Source organism: Mastomys coucha, unplaced genomic scaffold (assembly GCF_008632895.1).
Source record: "Mastomys coucha isolate ucsf_1 unplaced genomic scaffold, UCSF_Mcou_1 pScaffold1, whole genome shotgun sequence".
In the NCBI taxonomy this organism is placed as follows: domain Eukaryota; kingdom Metazoa; phylum Chordata; class Mammalia; order Rodentia; family Muridae; genus Mastomys; species Mastomys coucha.
Window position 1 is genome coordinate 21,892,563 of NW_022196891.1, and position 17,021 is coordinate 21,909,583.

At 39.0% G+C, this 17,021-nt stretch overlaps 1 protein-coding gene across 2 annotated transcripts in view; it reads right to left on the reverse strand.

Annotated features, from left to right (window-relative positions):
* Actr3 (actin related protein 3) overlaps positions 1 to 17,021 on the reverse strand; it is a 44,075-nt gene that overhangs the window by 12,120 nt on the left and 14,934 nt on the right. For both annotated transcript variants that reach the window (XM_031380865.1, XM_031380868.1), the window contains exons 3-8: positions 14,206 to 14,261; positions 12,287 to 12,411; positions 5,971 to 6,081; positions 3,568 to 3,663; positions 2,239 to 2,346; positions 620 to 763 (exon numbers count right to left, since the gene is read on the reverse strand). In XM_031380865.1, the coding sequence (XP_031236725.1) occupies positions 620 to 763; positions 2,239 to 2,346; positions 3,568 to 3,663; positions 5,971 to 6,081; positions 12,287 to 12,411; positions 14,206 to 14,261 (640 nt within the window). The remainder of the gene's footprint in view (positions 1 to 619; positions 764 to 2,238; positions 2,347 to 3,567; positions 3,664 to 5,970; positions 6,082 to 12,286; positions 12,412 to 14,205; positions 14,262 to 17,021) is intronic.

Below are 17,021 nucleotides of genomic sequence, written 5' to 3' on the forward strand. Positions count from 1 at the left end.
AAAAGAAAAGAAAAGAAACGAGGGTTATTTTTGCAAAGGCAGATTTACATATTCAAAGCATGAGAAATACAGAAAATTTTCAGCTTTGTTGATAAATAACAAATTCCAAAAGCAATACAAAAAGAATAAGGAAAGTATTTTCCCTGTATGAATGACACAAATGATATAAGAGCATATAGTGTCAAAACCTAATCAAATACCTCACAGTTTCTGTCACATTCCACATCACTTGAGTAACATCCTGCATCTATACTGCAGAGCTCAACAAGCCAATTACGTCAAACAATTTTAGTAACAGAAAACTATTAGTATTAAAATAAGGACTTCAGAGTAAACTGAGATGTAATAATTGCTGGGTAAAATAAATCTTTACTTTTAATAAAAGGAGTAACCACAAAAGTGTATGTTTAAACACTCTTATGCTAGCCCTCTCAATTTGAGAGAATTGATAAGACAATGCAAAGGGCAGGTGACCATCAACCATTCATTTGTGAGAACTATAGAGAAGACAACTTAGAGGGCCTGCTCTGATGAGAGACTGAGGTAAGGAGCATTCCTGGCCACCACAGTTAAGGGTGTGACTCCTCTCCAGCTGACCCACCCATGCTATGTAGCTTACCTTCACTGCTTTCGCAGTTTCCAAGGACTGTTCAGGAGGGATTCCTACTTCTCGGTCTCGCAGCAGTTGCTGAATAAAGTATGTTATATCTCTTCCTGCTATTGGAATGTGTTTAATACAGCTGCCGATAACATACCCTTCAGCCTACATACAAGGAGAGAAGTGTCAAGTTTACTTTTGTGTTCCCAGGATAGTAAGATCCTCAGTAGGCAAAGCACTTGCTCCAAGTCCTGAAAATCAGAGTTTAATCCCTGTAAGCTACATAAAGATGGAAGGAGAGAACCAACTCCACTCACAGGTCCAGGCAGCACAAGCATTCTCACCTCATTCCTACATAATGATTTTTAAAATTTGTATTTCTAAAAATTAATTGATTTATTTTTTTAAAGATTTATTTTATTTATTATATGTAAGTACACTGTAGCTGTCTCTAGACACACCAGAAGAGGTGTCAGATCTCATTACAGATGGTTGTGAGTCACCATGTGGTTGCTGGGATTTGAACTCAGAACCTTCCGGAGAGCAGTCAGTGCTCTTACTAAAAATTAATTGATTAAAAAAAAAAAAATTAAGATCCATTTCTTAGCCAGAGGTGACAAGATAGTTAAAGTCTCAGCATCTAAAAGACTGTGGCAGGATTCAAAGTGTCTTCCTCTACTATTGCCTCGAAACAGTGCCTCTGACTGAAGCAGAAACCTGCTGCTTTTAGCTAGGCCACTGAGTTCTTGAAAGCACACCATGTCTCTGCTCCCACTGCTGTGATTAGCATGCCCAGCTATGACCTGCTTCTCATATGGGCACTAGAGATCGAAACACAGGCCTGCCTTCCTACAGAAGAGAACAACCTCCTTTACCCACCATGTCTTCATCAGCCCCACAATGTGGCATTTTAGAGACCACAAAGGGAAAAAAAAAAAAAGAGCTATCAAGGAAATTACACAAAGCTATTAAATGCTAGGCACATCCTACTAAGATATTAAAGACACACACAGGCTAAACGAAAGGGGATATATCCACACAGTAAACTATGACTTGGCAATATAAAGAAGCATATATGCTATAATATGGACAATTTCAAAAACATCAGTCTAAGTGAACACAGCCTGTCATAAAGATCAGAGTATATAATTCCATTTCTATGAAGTTGCTGGACAGGCAAGCTATTCACGCAGAAAGCCTGTGGCTAACAGATTTCATGTACACCAAACTTGGAAGCTGTCATGTGCTTGAGCTCACTAAGAACTTTTCCTCCTACATGACCCATGACACCAGCTGAGACTGTCAGTACAGACTATTCTGCCCTTTCCCTAGGTCTTTAAGTGAAGTCAAATCTAGGGTTAATCAAGCCTTATGTACTGTGTGAGGTCCGCAACACTGTTCCCAGCTCTGTGACCTTTACTGGTTACAAACATAACTATGATTTCAGGGCACAGCATGCTAACGAGCTGGCATTTGCCTCCTTTTAGCACTGTTGATACTCTTAAGATCTTAGAGATCCTCATGCAGCCTGTGATGGTAGCCCAGGAAGAGCCTTGAGTCTTGTAAAGGTCTCATCAGTTCCTACCATTTACGTCCAGGTATACTATTTCACATTCTCTTTAGCAACTTTCTGTACTTACCACGGGAATGACATGAGTGACTCCGTCTCCACTGTCTATTACTGTACCCGTCAGCGTCCGCTCTCCTACTTGTCTTGAGGTCCAGGATGCAGCTAAGGCAAGAACAGCCTAAAAGGTAAGACAGACAAAAATGAATAGTTAAAGAGTTACTAGGGGTGAAAGTCTATAGAAGTAACCTGCAATGACACGGCATACTTTCTACAGTTCATAGGCCTCTTAGTGCATCAGGATACTTAGAAAGTTCAGAGTTTAAAAGGAACACTCTCTTCCTAGAGCCACAAGCAAGAGTGACGCAAACATGTATGTAACACGCACAGCTCTACCTTGCCCAAGCTTAAATATCATTACCTAGACTACCACAAACTACCAGGATATCTGGTAATCACCATAAGCCAGCAAGCACTACTCTTGAAAACTCAAACCTCAAAAACTTGTAAATGCAATCTGCAGTTAGCACTGTATACAAGAACCTCAACTGAAAAGCCATGCCCACTCCAGACACTGTGAGTTATCTAGAAAACCAACAACACACAATACCATTTTCCTACCAAAGAATCTCATCATGGCTGATACAAAATAACTCTTTCCAGGGTGGGGGTGGGGTGAGGGTAATTTTTGTAAACCAAATGTCATTTTTTAAAAAAGGTAATTTCTTAAAATCAAAATATATGAGTAGTAACGAAAAATAGATGATAAGCCTGACTTTGCCCACTTGCAATGCAATACTAAAAGGAACTAAAAGGTATTTTGTCCACCACCCTCTAAAAACAAACCAAAACCAAAACTTCCCAACAAGCATGCGGCTTCAGACGCCTGACACTGCAGCTACGGCTCACCCATCACCCTATTTTAACAACAACAACAAAATCATTTCAATAATACAATGACTGCTTACCACCACACAATATTTTCAAAGGTTTAACAATGAAGAGTTTCACATAATGTTAAAAGAAAAAGAAGAACATTTTGAGATTTCATTTTGAAATATACTCTTTTGGTAATAACTGTCTTGTGATCATTTTCTACAAGTCTTTTATAAACAATTAGGATCCCAAACTAAAATATGTATATATTAATATACCGGGTTACAGAAATCTTACTGACTACTGCACGCCAAAGAAAGGAACAGAAACTAAACGAACGAATGAGAAGCACTGAATAAGTCAGGCAAAACACAGAACTACTGTGTCTAAATTATCACCTCAGGAAAGCATGGTATGATTCAAATTATGCTAAAGCTTTCTAGGAAAAGAGATATGCGTGGTTTAGGAGAACACTAAGCCTGGATAAAATGTAAAAGTCAAGCTTAAGTAAGCATAAGCCACTTACCTGCACAGCAATGTACAAGCCCGGGACATTGAAGGACTCAAACATTATCTCAGCAGTATACTCCCTGTTTTCTGGAGTGTTCAGTGGAGGCTCCGTCTATTGAATTGAATGATATTTTAAATAGACAATATTAGATCACTTCGAACTTTATAGGCAATTTCTTATTTGAAAGGCACTAAATTTATAGGTGGAAAGACACAGACTATCGGGACTGTAGATAACAGCAGACCTCCACATACACAGAGAAAGCATGCTCTCGGTGTCTATATGCTCCTTCTATAGGAACAGCAGACCTCCACATACACAGAGAGAGCATGCTCTCGGTGTCTACATGCTCCTTCTATAGGAACAGCAGACCTCCACATACACAGAGAGAGCATGCTCTCGGTGTCTGCATGCTCCTTCCACTCCTGCTCTTTTTGTTCCCTGTTTGTTTTGTGCCATGCTGGCTTGTTTATGTTTCTAGATGCTTGTTCGTATTCTACTGAGATAGAAACGAAAGGGTATGGATTTGGGTGGGAATGGATTTGGGTGGGAAGTCAGGAAGATCTGCGAGCAACTGGGGGAATGAAAATGTAATCAGAACATATTTACTATAATTCAAAATTTTATTTTCAATTAAAAAACTGAAGCTTTCAATATCATTACAAGTCATCACCAGGAAAACGCAAATTCAGACCAAATCAAGAAACATCATGACTAAAATTAAAAAAGATTAACAGGCTAGAATGCAGGGGCAATTCTATTAAAATGTTACATTTAGAGTCACCCTAGGCCAGAATTCTATACCGGTTAAGAACCCTTGCAGCAGACCAAGTCCACAAAAGAGATGAGACTGTCTATAAGGACAAGAATGTTCAAAGAGCCAGACTGTCATACGTAACTAACTACATGATGTAAATTTTACTATAGCACATCATATATGAATTTATCAGTGTAAAACCAACTATGGAACATTGAAGATTAATAGGCAAGATTAATCTCACTTGTAAAAAAAATTAAAATAGAATGAAACATTGGCTGCCTTTAGGGAATGAGGAGCATAAATTAACTAGAAAAGGTATAGATAATTTGTTATTTACACGACTACAGCTGTTAAAACTAAAGGTGGGCCAATCACCTAACTCTGCAAACTTCACAGGGACACATCTATACTTACTCCATTAGGTATGGGCTATGGCTGTTTCCACTCTCCAGTAGAGCTGGACAGCTGGAACGGAACCTGCTACACTCTCATTTGGCTTCTTTAGTATCCATCCGTCCGTCCATTCGTCTGTCTATCTACCCATCTACCTACCTAGGTAGCTAGCTATCTAATCTACCACATCTACATACCTACCTACCAACTTGCCTACCACTATCTGGCCCTTTTTCTTTTGCCACTCCTGGTCAAAATCCACAGAATGATTTAGCTTTGTAGGTTTTTTTTATAATAAATAAACTTTATATGAGAAAGAATATAAACAAATAATGAACTGTTTGATGATGGAAATACCAAGTGTTTAAGCATGAATTGATTCTCAACTGTATAGAGCTCATTTTGGTGTGATTCAAAACAAAATAGATTAACAGATGGATAAACAGCATGTCAAAACAATTATGCTAAATGTAATTATACTGAAATGTTAATTATTACACTTAAGGTTGTAGGCATTTAGGTGTCCACAGTAATGTTCTTTTCATTTTACAGTCCAGCTACAAATAGTATTCACAAAGCACCACAATGAAACACTGAACACTGGATTAGCAAACTCATACACAAGTAAAAAAGAAGACATAAAAGACAGCCATTTTATGTTGTGAGAAGATAAAAGGAGAAAAAAGGAAATGTTCACTTATTCTACTAGGAAGTTAGAAGTCCTTCTCAAATAGTTTTAAAAGACAAATAAGAGAAGCTGCTTCCCACAGAGATGCTCTATCTCACTAGGCACAGCTCAGAAGCAATAGAGCCAAACAACTGTGGACGTGAGCCTCAAAAACTGAGCTGAAACAAAACTTTCTTCCCTCACATTATTTCTTCGGTGACAAAATAAAACAATTATTTACAGGTGGTAGCGTAACGATTACATGTTAATTATCAAAAGCATTTACAAGATTACACTTTAGTGCTTGGCCACATTGCTACTCTACCTGTAGCCAGACGGTCTTAAGAATGACCTAGTTTTATGTAACAAAGTCTTTCAGACAAGACAACTTAAGTGATAAAGTATGCTTCCTAATTACACCAGAAACATTAAAATATTCCTCAAAATATCTCCTAGTAGGCTAGGCATCGAGGGACAAGCCTGCTAACCCAGCATTTGGGAAGGTAAGGGAGAATGATATTGAGTTTAAAGCCATCCTTGGCTTACAAATTCCACCTGGAAAAAGGGGAGTCCCCAATAAACCATAATGTGTACTTACCAAAAGAAAGTAATGATCTTCAGGTTCTGCCCTTAAATATTTAAAAATCACTTGCTCCATAAACCTTTCCATTAAGTCCCAGTCTTCAACTATACCATGACGGATTGGCCACTATTAAAACAAAATTCACAAATTAAATCTTATTAATGTCAAAAATTTGAACCAGAGACTATTAGCTCATTAGTAGGTACTAGAAAAAGGTGTACTCTTTATTACCCAAGATCATCCTGAGGCTATACATGCTGAAGTAGAAATATACAGTGGGCAGTGGTGGCTCAGGCCTTTAATCTCAGCACTTGGGAGGCAGAGGCAGGTGGATTTCTAAGTTCGAGGCCAGCCTGGTCTACAGAGTGAGTTCCAGGACAGCCAGGGTTACACAGAGAAACCCTGTCTCAAAAAAACAACAACAACAAAAAGAAATATACATACTTAGAGAAATGAAGTTATTTTTTACAATGTATATCCAGGTAGCTAAAACATAAGATGAATATGTCGAAAATGTTAAACTTTATTTTAATTTCCTTAATCTTTAAGTATTAGCTCATTTACTGATATTTGTTGTATATATAACATAATACAATTGGTATCTGGATATGGTGGCACACACTCACTGTTCTGGCTACTGAGGAAGCTGAAGTAGGAGGACTGCTTGAGCTTACAACTTTGAGAGTACTCTGGGCAACAGTGAAATGTCACCTCAAAATAATAATAGTAGGAAATCAGTAAACAAAACAGTATTAAGTATACAATATCTAATATTTAATAGCTAGAATAATAATTAAGGATTTAGGATTTACTTTAGAAGGCTATATAGGTTTGTGTTGAATCGAAGAATCCTGGGTTATTAGTAAATCCACAAGTATCAATGTAAGGCTCAGAATTCACAAGGATACACAGGATACACACCATACCATGTGCTAGCCTACAGCTCATTTTCAACATCACAGTGTGCTGCACTCCTTCATGACAATGTTTCTTTGAAAACTTGGGTTGTCAGTTGTTGCTATGTAAAAACCAAATACTGTACACACACTCCCAAATCCACTTTTAAAGCAAAAAACAAAAGTGGAAATAGCAATAGTAATCCAGTCCACTGTTAAGAGCCGTTCTGGCAAGGCATACCAAGGGAATGTACACCATGGAGGAAAAGTAATGTCCTTCAACTTGAGTCACCTTTTTATGTGACTCCTAGGGTGCTTAAACCCTGCTAGAAGCCTACTTAATAAACAACTGTCACATACATTCTCTTTCAAAATCTACGTGTAGCTGTGAAAATGCTACTGAAATGTTATAGAAGCCACCAAGAAAGATCCCAATTCTCTGTGACAGAGGACCTTTCACACTCAACACTGCAGCAGTGAAGGGAGAACTTATCCACAGTGTGGTCTGAGCACCCTTGGCTGCAGTACTTTACAAGGCATGTGTGCTGGTTCCAATCTGCTTGACCCATGGCAAGTGGCACTATTAGGACATGTGGGCTTTTGGAATAGGTGTGGCCTTTTTGGAGGATGTGTGTTACAGTGACACATGTTGAGGAGCTCTGAGGGCTTCTAGTGTTCGAGCTCCAGCCAGTGTGGAGTCAGTGCCGCCTCCTGGCTGCCTGTGGAAGACAGTCTCCTCCTGCTTCCCTTCATATCAAGATGTACAACTCTTGGCTCCTCCAGTACCATGTCTACCTGCATGTTGCCGTGCTTCCCACCATGATGATAATGGACTGAATCTCTGAAACTGCCAGTTAAATGGTTGTCTTTTTAAGAGTTGCCTTGGTCATGAAGTCTCCTTACAGCAACAGAAACCCAACCTAAGACAGAATATTATTGTGTTTTGCAAAAGAACTTCACCTTGTCTAGGCCATCTAACCACTCTGCTCATGTGACACTCCATAGTGTTGATTCTTCAATGTTCTGACCACACCAATCTCAGCTTTCCCTAGGCACCCTTCCCTTGAGCGGCAGGTAATTCCTAACATCTTTTACAGACAAAGGAGAACTCAAGAGAGTAATTGAATCCACTTTGCCAAATCTGTATATACTTCTTCTGTATATAACTTCTACTATGTTAGCAACACTCCCTGTATTTATGTGTACATGGTTATCTCTCTGTGTTATGTACATGTGAATGCAGGTGCCTGAGAGTTCAGAACAAAGTGTCTTAACCCCTGGGGCTGGAGTACCAGGCGATTATGACCAGAGGACCCTATGAAAGAACCGTGCGCACTCACAGCCACTGACCCATTCTCTAGCTCCTACCCCATCCAATCTGTCATCTAGAACGTACTCCTCCAGCTTTCTCCAAGACCAGGTTATGTACCCCTTCTAGTTTTCTAAGCAGAATTTAGCAGTAAATGTCTCTTCCATCTTACTTCTGCCTCTTATCCTTTCATCTTTCCCTCCCCAAGTCACAGCCTAACCTCAAGAAATAATACCCTGTCTGTTACTCTTTCCTGATCTGCATTCATCCAGCTCCACTACACTTTGTTTTCTAGAGAAAGCATGAAATTTATTATTTTTATATATTGTTATTTTTAATTAGATATTTTCTTTATTTACATTTCGAATGTTATCCCCTTTCCTGGTTTCCCCTCTGAAAAAAACCCTATTCCCTCCCCCTTCCCCTGCTCACCAACCCACCCTCTCCTACTTCCTGGCCCTGGCATTCCCCTACACTGGGACATAGAGCCTTCACAGGACCAAAGGCCTCTCCTCTCACTGATGACCGACTAGGCCATCCTCTGATACATATGCAACTGGAGCCATTAGTCCCACCATGTGTACTCTTTGGTTGATGGTTTAGTCCCCGGGATCTCTGAGGGTACTCGTTAGTTCATATTGTTGTTCCTCCCATGGGGCTGCAAACCCTTCAGCTCCTTGTGTCCTTTCTCTAGCTCCTTCATTGGAGACACTATACTCAGTCCAATGGAAGGCTGTGAGCCTCTACTTCTGTATTAGTCAGGCACTGTCAGAGCCTCTCAGGAGACAGCCAGCACTTGCTGGCATCTACAATAACGTCTGGGTTTGGTGATTGTATATGGGGTTGATCCCCAGGCGGGGCAGTCTCTGGATTGTCCTTCCTTCAGTCTCGCTTCACACTTTGTCTCTGCAACTCCTTCCATGGGTATTTTGTTCCCCCTTCTAAGAAGGAACAAAGTGCCTCAGCAGACATCTTACTGGATATTCCATGCAGTGTACCTCTGTTCGTCTCCATTCAAGCCTAATTAGTGCACCTCCCAGGCTTCTCGCCTGCTGTAGACTCCCCTAGGTGACAGCATTCACTGCCTAAAGTAACTGATACCTCCCTTATCTCTTTCTTATCCATCTTGTTTCTGAACTCCAGAGCCTGCACACTAGACTGTCTAGCAACATCTGAGCTGCCTCACAGGTACTTCAAATACACTATATAGTCTCAAAAAAAGAAACTTTAGCATACTTAGATTTTTACATTTCTTAGATTTTTTCATTTCTATGCCAACTTCATTTCTATGCCAACAATAAAAGATAAACAAGAAATAGTAGATCATGGCAAATGTACACTAAAAATGCCATCAACCAATCAGAATACAGGAAATTTAATAGACAGCTGATTTTTTTCCCCATAACAAAATAACCAAGGAACAAGGATTAAAAACACACAGAAAGAAGGAAGCTATAGGGCAGAAGACTCATGAGACTTAACTACTAAATCCAGTGGAAAGTCCTTATTTTAACCATGACCCAAACATTTACCAATTAGGAAACACTCAGAGAAATGTACTAAACTCTGACTAAAACCATGAGATGCTGTTAACAGGCAAGTACTTTTAAATGAATGACTAGAAAATAACTGGGGAATGAAATAACAAAGTAAGGTTAGTTACAAGTTTATAATTGCCAAAGCTGAGTGACAGGCAAGTGTGGGGTCAATATATCTTTCCTCTATTTTTATTGATTTATTTTACTGTTGTTCTGAGACAAAGTCTCACTATGCAGCTTTGACTGGCCTGGTACTTGCTATATATACCAGGATGGCCTCAAACTCACAGAAATCCTGCCTCTGCCTCTGCCTCTGCCTCTGCCTCCCAAGGGCTGGGATTAAAGGTGTGCACCATACCCAGCCCTTTACTCTACTTTTAGCTTTGAATTTTTCTGTAACATTTTAATGTACACGTGGACACATACACACACACCCACACCCACACACACACACACACACACACACACACACCCCTTTCAACTCTCTTTATCCCTACTAACATTTACCTTAGTCAAAAGTTCTCAGTCTGTGAATTACGAACCCTTTGGGGGTTGAGTATCAGATATCCTGCATATCAGGTATTTACATTATAATACATAACTGTATCAACAAAATATATGATTGGAAATCATCATAACATGAGGAACTATATTAAAGGGTCTTAGTATTAAGAAGGTTGAGAACTTCTGCCTTGGCTCAAGCCATGAACATCCCCTTAAATACATCATTATTTCAGAAATATAGATGCCTCCCTCAAATAATTTATCTTCACTATTTGAGTTCTACAAAATTTCTTTTTAAAAGATTTATTTATTTTATGTGTATGAGTACACTATAGCTGTACAGATGGCCGTGACCCATCATGTGGCTGCTGGGAATTGATCTCAGGACCTCTGTTTGCTCTGGCCCTGCTTCCTCCAGCCCCATTCGCTCCAGCGTAATTCACTGTAGCTGTCTTCAGATGCACCAGAAGAGGGCATCAAATCTCATCATGGATGGTTGTGAGCCACCATGTGGTTGCTGGGATCCAAGCTCAGAACCTTGGGAAGAGCAGTCAGTGCTCTTACCTGCTGAGCCATTTCACCAGCCCCTATAACAATTTCTTTATAAGTCAGGGCGGTAGTGGTGGTGCACGCCTTTAATCCCAGCACTTGGGAGGCAGAGGCAGGCGGATTTCTGAGTTCAAGGCCAGTCTGGTCTACAGAGTGAGTTCCAGGACAGCCAGGGCTACACAGAGAAACCCTGTCTTGAAAAACAAACAAACAAAAAAACAATTTCTTTATAGCCATCCTCTAAACAAGTTCTAGACTAATCCTGAAGTATTAATAGTTCCACTGCATCCATAAATAACTAAATTACAGAAAGTTAAGCCATTGAATGATATCACAGAGCTAAAAAGAAACACAGCCAAAATTCAAATCCAAAGAGAACTTATTAACACTGTTGATCAAGTATATCCATGAATGTTACCTGTGGGTGGAACTGGCTCTCATAAAGCCCCTGGACTTCAGGTATATAAGCTATGCTGCTCTCTGTCTTCCTCATAAGCCTTCTTTTATACTGGCTTCGGCCTAATGGCTGTCTGTACATTTTGCCTAACTCCAGATTCAGCTCAAGAATTTATCCCTCAAGGACTGCTAAATCCCCAACTAGACTAACAACTGTGGCACATAACTACAGCATCCTATCCTGCCTTCTTTTCCTTTTACTCACTTCATAATATATCTCTGGGAGAGAAGTTGTTCCTTGCTACTTTCTTTTCAGCACAAAGCAAAACTGCAACATTTTATTTTTCCATATGGTAGGGTAGTTATTCATTTAAAATTACAAAGCACGAAAGAGGAAATGAGTGCTTGGAAGTGTTTACATTCCAAGAAGGCTATAGCAGTGACTGTGAACAAAGACACAGAAAGACCTGTGTTACAAGATCTGCTCTTACCTGGTACAATCAGCCACATAAATTCTCCAAGCTGCATAATGAAGACTACTTGCTTTACTGTGTAAGTTGTATTTCAATGAAGAGACATACAGAAAAGTCAGGGGAGGAAAGAGGAAGAACAATATTCCCACATGGCTCAGAAGAAATGAGTGTCTGATCCAAGAAGGAAATGTCTCTTATTGTAGTAATGTGGAGACGAAAGAACACCATCCCTACTGATGGCCCCTAGAAGCAATGGGCACCCACTTCAATATGTTAAAGCTGAAGGCAATGGGCACCCAATTCAGTATGTTAAAGCTGAAAGCAATGGGCACCCACTTGAGTATGTTAAAGCTGAAAGCAATGAGCACCCACTTCAGTATGTTAAAGCTGATGGGAAAGGAGAAATGTTTACAGTTAGGAAGATGAGAGCAGAGGGAGGCATGGTTTTCATCCTGGCTTTAAGGACCTTTAATCCTAGCACTCAAGAGGCAGAAGCAGGCAAATCTTTGAGTCCAAGACCAGACTGGTCTACACAGTCAGTTCCTGGTGAGTCCCTGTCTTGAAAATTTTTAAGCAAAAAACCAGAAAACTCAATGCAAGAGAGCAACAAGTCTACAACAGAGTGAAACAGGCCAGCAGCTGACTGGAGCCCTCTTAGAAACATACCTTTGTTGCGTATGTGGGCTTTTCTATGGCTTCATCACCAATGAAGAAGTCTAGGTCATCCACACCTTTCATCACCCTCCTCTGGGCTTGGTCACCGACTTTTGCGGACTCTTTTATGGCAATACCTTTGAAGTAAGTTAATTGGACATCTTAAAAATTTCATCTCTTCAAACGAAACAACTGTTCAATTGTAAAGTGTTACTAAAAACAACAAATAAGCATGATCCAGAATACTTCAAACTGTCAACTAATGAGCAAAAGCCATAAGACAAAATACCTTCCATACACCGACACTCAGCTTCATCTCCAGGACAAGGCCTCAAGTATAAACTCCCAAAATGTATTACTAAGAGATTATTTCAGCTCTATTTCCAAAGACTATTAAATCCATTTTGATTCTAATTATGTGGATGCAGGTGTGCTACTAGGGTCTCACATATATCAGGTATATACTTCCACCAAGCTGTACATCCAGCCTTTTAAATTTTTTACTTTTCAGACACAACTCACTAAGTTATCCAGCCAGTCTTAAATATGGAACCTGCCTCCCTTAGCTTCCCAAGTAATAAGAATTGCAATCCTTTGCTACCAACCCTTAGCTTAGCTCTGAGATGGCTGAGTAGATAAAAGCACTTGTTCCACAAGTCTCATGACCTAAGTTCGATCCCCAGAACCCACATGATGGAAGGAGAAAACTGACTTGTAAGAAAGTCATTCTGACCTCTAGATGCATAACAACTATGCAACTATACTCAACATATGCATAATAAGTTAAAAATAAATTTGTAACCTTATAAAGTCAATATAAAGCTTAATGGATAATCAAGAAATTAAAGGTAACTAACACTAAACCAATAAAAGGAGAAAATCTACAAAAAGAACTTTTAAAAACAAGCTTTCTTTACATCTCTATTTATTTTCATCCAATGGGGATATACTAAATTTTAATCTTAAATACAAAAAGTAATCCTTTTAGATAATTTCAGAATTCTGTGTCTATTCCCAGAGGTAAAATTCTACTATGCACTTTTTGGAGCTAGAGATGGCTTAGTGATTAAAAGAGCATACAGTTCACCCAGAGAACCCACACTTAGTTTTCAACACACTGACTAATTCACAACTGCCATAACTCCAGCTTGAGGGGATAGGATAATCTTCTGTGTCTCATATGTACATATGGTACCCATATACACACATGACAGATACCCTCATACACATATGAATAAAAGTAAAAACATTGTTTTAAAAAAAAAAAACCCTGCTATGTAGTCTAATTAGGTTTTAATTTTCGTGAATTCAAGTGACGCCTCTTCACTCATTATAATTATGCAAACACACCTTACTAATAAAAATACCTGTAACAATCTAAATCTACTAAAACTGTTACAACCAGCAGAAGGTTAACAGAAGCAGAAACGAACAAAAGTACCCAAAGACAATGTTACAAGCACAGTATGCTTATAGGATATCAGAAAACAGTGAGGCTGCTGAGTCAAGGGCCACTGGCTCTTCACTGTGAAATATTGGCATCTGCATCAGATGTCTATAGGATGGGTCTTGCAAACAATAATGGTATCCTACAGCCAAAGGTTGGTCACTTTAGCTGAATTACAGGTACTAGAGTTGTGCTACTTAATAACCAGTTAGATACACACAGGTAGCAGCAATATCCTAAAAGCAGAAACTATTATCAGTTCACTACTGGGTTTTGTTTTGTTTTCCTTAAAGAGATAGCAGATTTGGTAAAGACCTAAAATGAATCGTTAAAAGAGTTGGAAATAACGTTCCATTTACAAGCAATCATGTTTCTAAATGCCTGATTCTGATACAATAGCATGCTTGATGACTTATTTTACTTGGATAATGAAATGAGGAAGACCTTTAAATCAGATCATCCATGGAGTAAAAGAAATACTTACATGATGGGATGATAAACTGTGGTTCTGTATTTCCAGCATATCCTAGTTTTGTGTATCTGAAAAATAAAAATTTCATAAAATTTCACTAATCTCAATATGTATTCTGCATTTTTTGTTAAGAAGTGAGAATTCGTTGTATATACACATTCAAAAGTTCATTCAGCATCTCTGCCTTGAAAACTATCAAAATCACTTGCTAGGCAATGGTGGTGTGCACCTTTAATCCCAGCACTCAAGAGGCAGAGGCAGGCCTGACTACAGAGCAAGTTGCACGAAGGCCAGGGCTGTTACACAGAGAAATTATCAAAATCACATATGTCTATAGTTCTGTTTCTTTCTGCTGTGTTGTAGACCAAACCATGGGGCTCTGCACAAGCTAGGCAAGTGCTCTAGTACTAAGATACAAACTCAAATGCCCACATTTTTTTAAAAAAAATGTACATTATGTATGTATGAATGCATATATATATATATGCATAGGTGTGCACCATAATGCAGGTATGGACGTCGGGGGATAACTTTCAAGAGTTGGGTCTCTTTTCCATCACATAGGTCCCAAAGACTAAACAGAGATCATGATGTTTGACAGCAAGAGCCTTTATCACATACTCATTTACTGTGTGTACACAAGCCACTGCATGCATGGGGAGGTCAGAGAACAACCTTCAGAGACAAGCTCTCTCTCACCATATGGATTCAGAGATAGAAGTCTACTGGTAATCAGGTTTGGCAGCAAACATCTGTACTCACTGAGCCATCCCACTAACCACTACCACTTCAACCAGCTAATAATACAGGACTATTACTACATGTGTGAAACAACATGCAAGAAAGCCTTCTCTATAACCTTGTTTGTAATGGTAACAGACTGGCAATGTCCAAAGGGAAACTAAAACTAGCAAAAATACAGTCAGTTTACCCTGAGACTCTTATGCCCCTTTTATGTACTGATTGGAACACTTTCAGATATACTGGGGCAGCAAACAAAGCAAGGTACAGAACAACAAGCAAAGTGTGCTATACTTAGATAAAGGTGAAATAAACACAAAGGAGAAGAATAAGAACATATGAAATACATTTGATAATCTAGACAAGTTAGTTCTAAAATGTACGTCGTAAGGAATTTTGGTTGTATCTACGGGAGCAAATCAAGTTAAGATACAGAAGTGAGATGTTTTTTTAAAAATTATGTCATTTCACATCACTTGAGTATTATACTATTAAAGTGATTTTTTGATGTTTTAATTCAGTATATTCATCTATACTATTAAAACAATAAAAACTATTAAAATATTAACAAAATTTTAATAATTAGACATTGTAATGAATCTTTGACAACATGCTAAGAGCTACTTATAAGATAGATGTGCACACTGTTAACTACAAGTAAGCCATAGAGAGCCAGTTACAACAGTTGTATTATCCCACATGCAAACTTACTAAACAGAAGTAGGTAATTTGCTGACATCACTAGACTCTAATAATATCTGCAGAAAACTTTTCAAATATGAAAAAAAGGCATTTCTTTTGGGATGGTCAGCCCCAAAACTAAGCTCAAAAAACTGAGTATGCCAAACAATTCAACCAATAAATATTAGGAGAAACACAGACTATACAAAATATGATTTTGCTCTGTCATCTAAACCTTCAAATATTTCCCACTGTCTATGCCTTTTTTTTGTTTGTTTGTTTAAAGCAAAACTTGCCAACATACTGTTCCTTTAATGTGATACCTAAGAACCCCTCCCAGCTGCTCTGATACTGTTAGTCTCTGGAGCCAAAGAACTGCCGACAGCTTCTGAAGAGCTGGGCTCATCTCATGCCACTAGCCTCTATTAATCCTGCTCCGACCACAGGTGATAACTGCCCTCCAGCCCTCAACACAACTGCTATGCCCCTACTCATCTTGCAAAATTCAGGCTATGTACCAACTGCCTCTGGCTGAAACGTTCACAACTTCTCCAGACAACCAACTGCCTCTATATTTTTAATAATTTCTGACTGTAAAAAGTTAACTGGGCACTCACAAGGGTTAAACAAGAATGCATGGTAAAGTACTTATTTCCCACGGTACCTGACAGCTCACACAAGTATCCATGCTAATTCTACTTTCCACACATTCTCTCCACTCTGTCCACTCCTTACACCATCTTAAATCACATATATACCTTAAGTTTTAAATGTATACAATTATGACAAATTTATCATTTCATAACCCAATTGAGACTCTTATATAGTAGTTTATATCTGATATCCTTTCACAACAAAGTAGTATTTTATTCTTCCAATCCAAAATGTATTACTAACGTCAAATCTTCATGTGTATGGGGGGGGGGGGACCAGGGGTACAACAAAACTCCCATAATAGCTGGAAGCAAACATTCCACAGACAGTAATCAGAAGTGCTCACATACATAAAAACCACCATAAACTGATGAACTGTTCCTCCCATGGGGATCCCATCAGAAATAAGATTACGACATTAAATTTGAACATTACCATGAGAGTCCAGGTTATTAATAAGTTGCCTAATGCAATGGTTCTCAACCTTCCTAATGCTATGATCCTTTGATCCAGTTTCTCACGCTAGGCTGACCTCAACCATAATATTATCTTTGCTGATATTCATAAGTGTAATTTTGCGACTGCTATGAATCGTACTGAGTATGTGACGTGAAGGATATCTGATGCGCTCCTTCCTGTGAGGGTCAGCACCACAGGCTGAGAAGCACTGCACTAAGGAAGAGGACCATGGTATGTCTGCTGGGGAAATGGAATGGAGTACATCATATGACACAGAGGACTTGTCTAATACA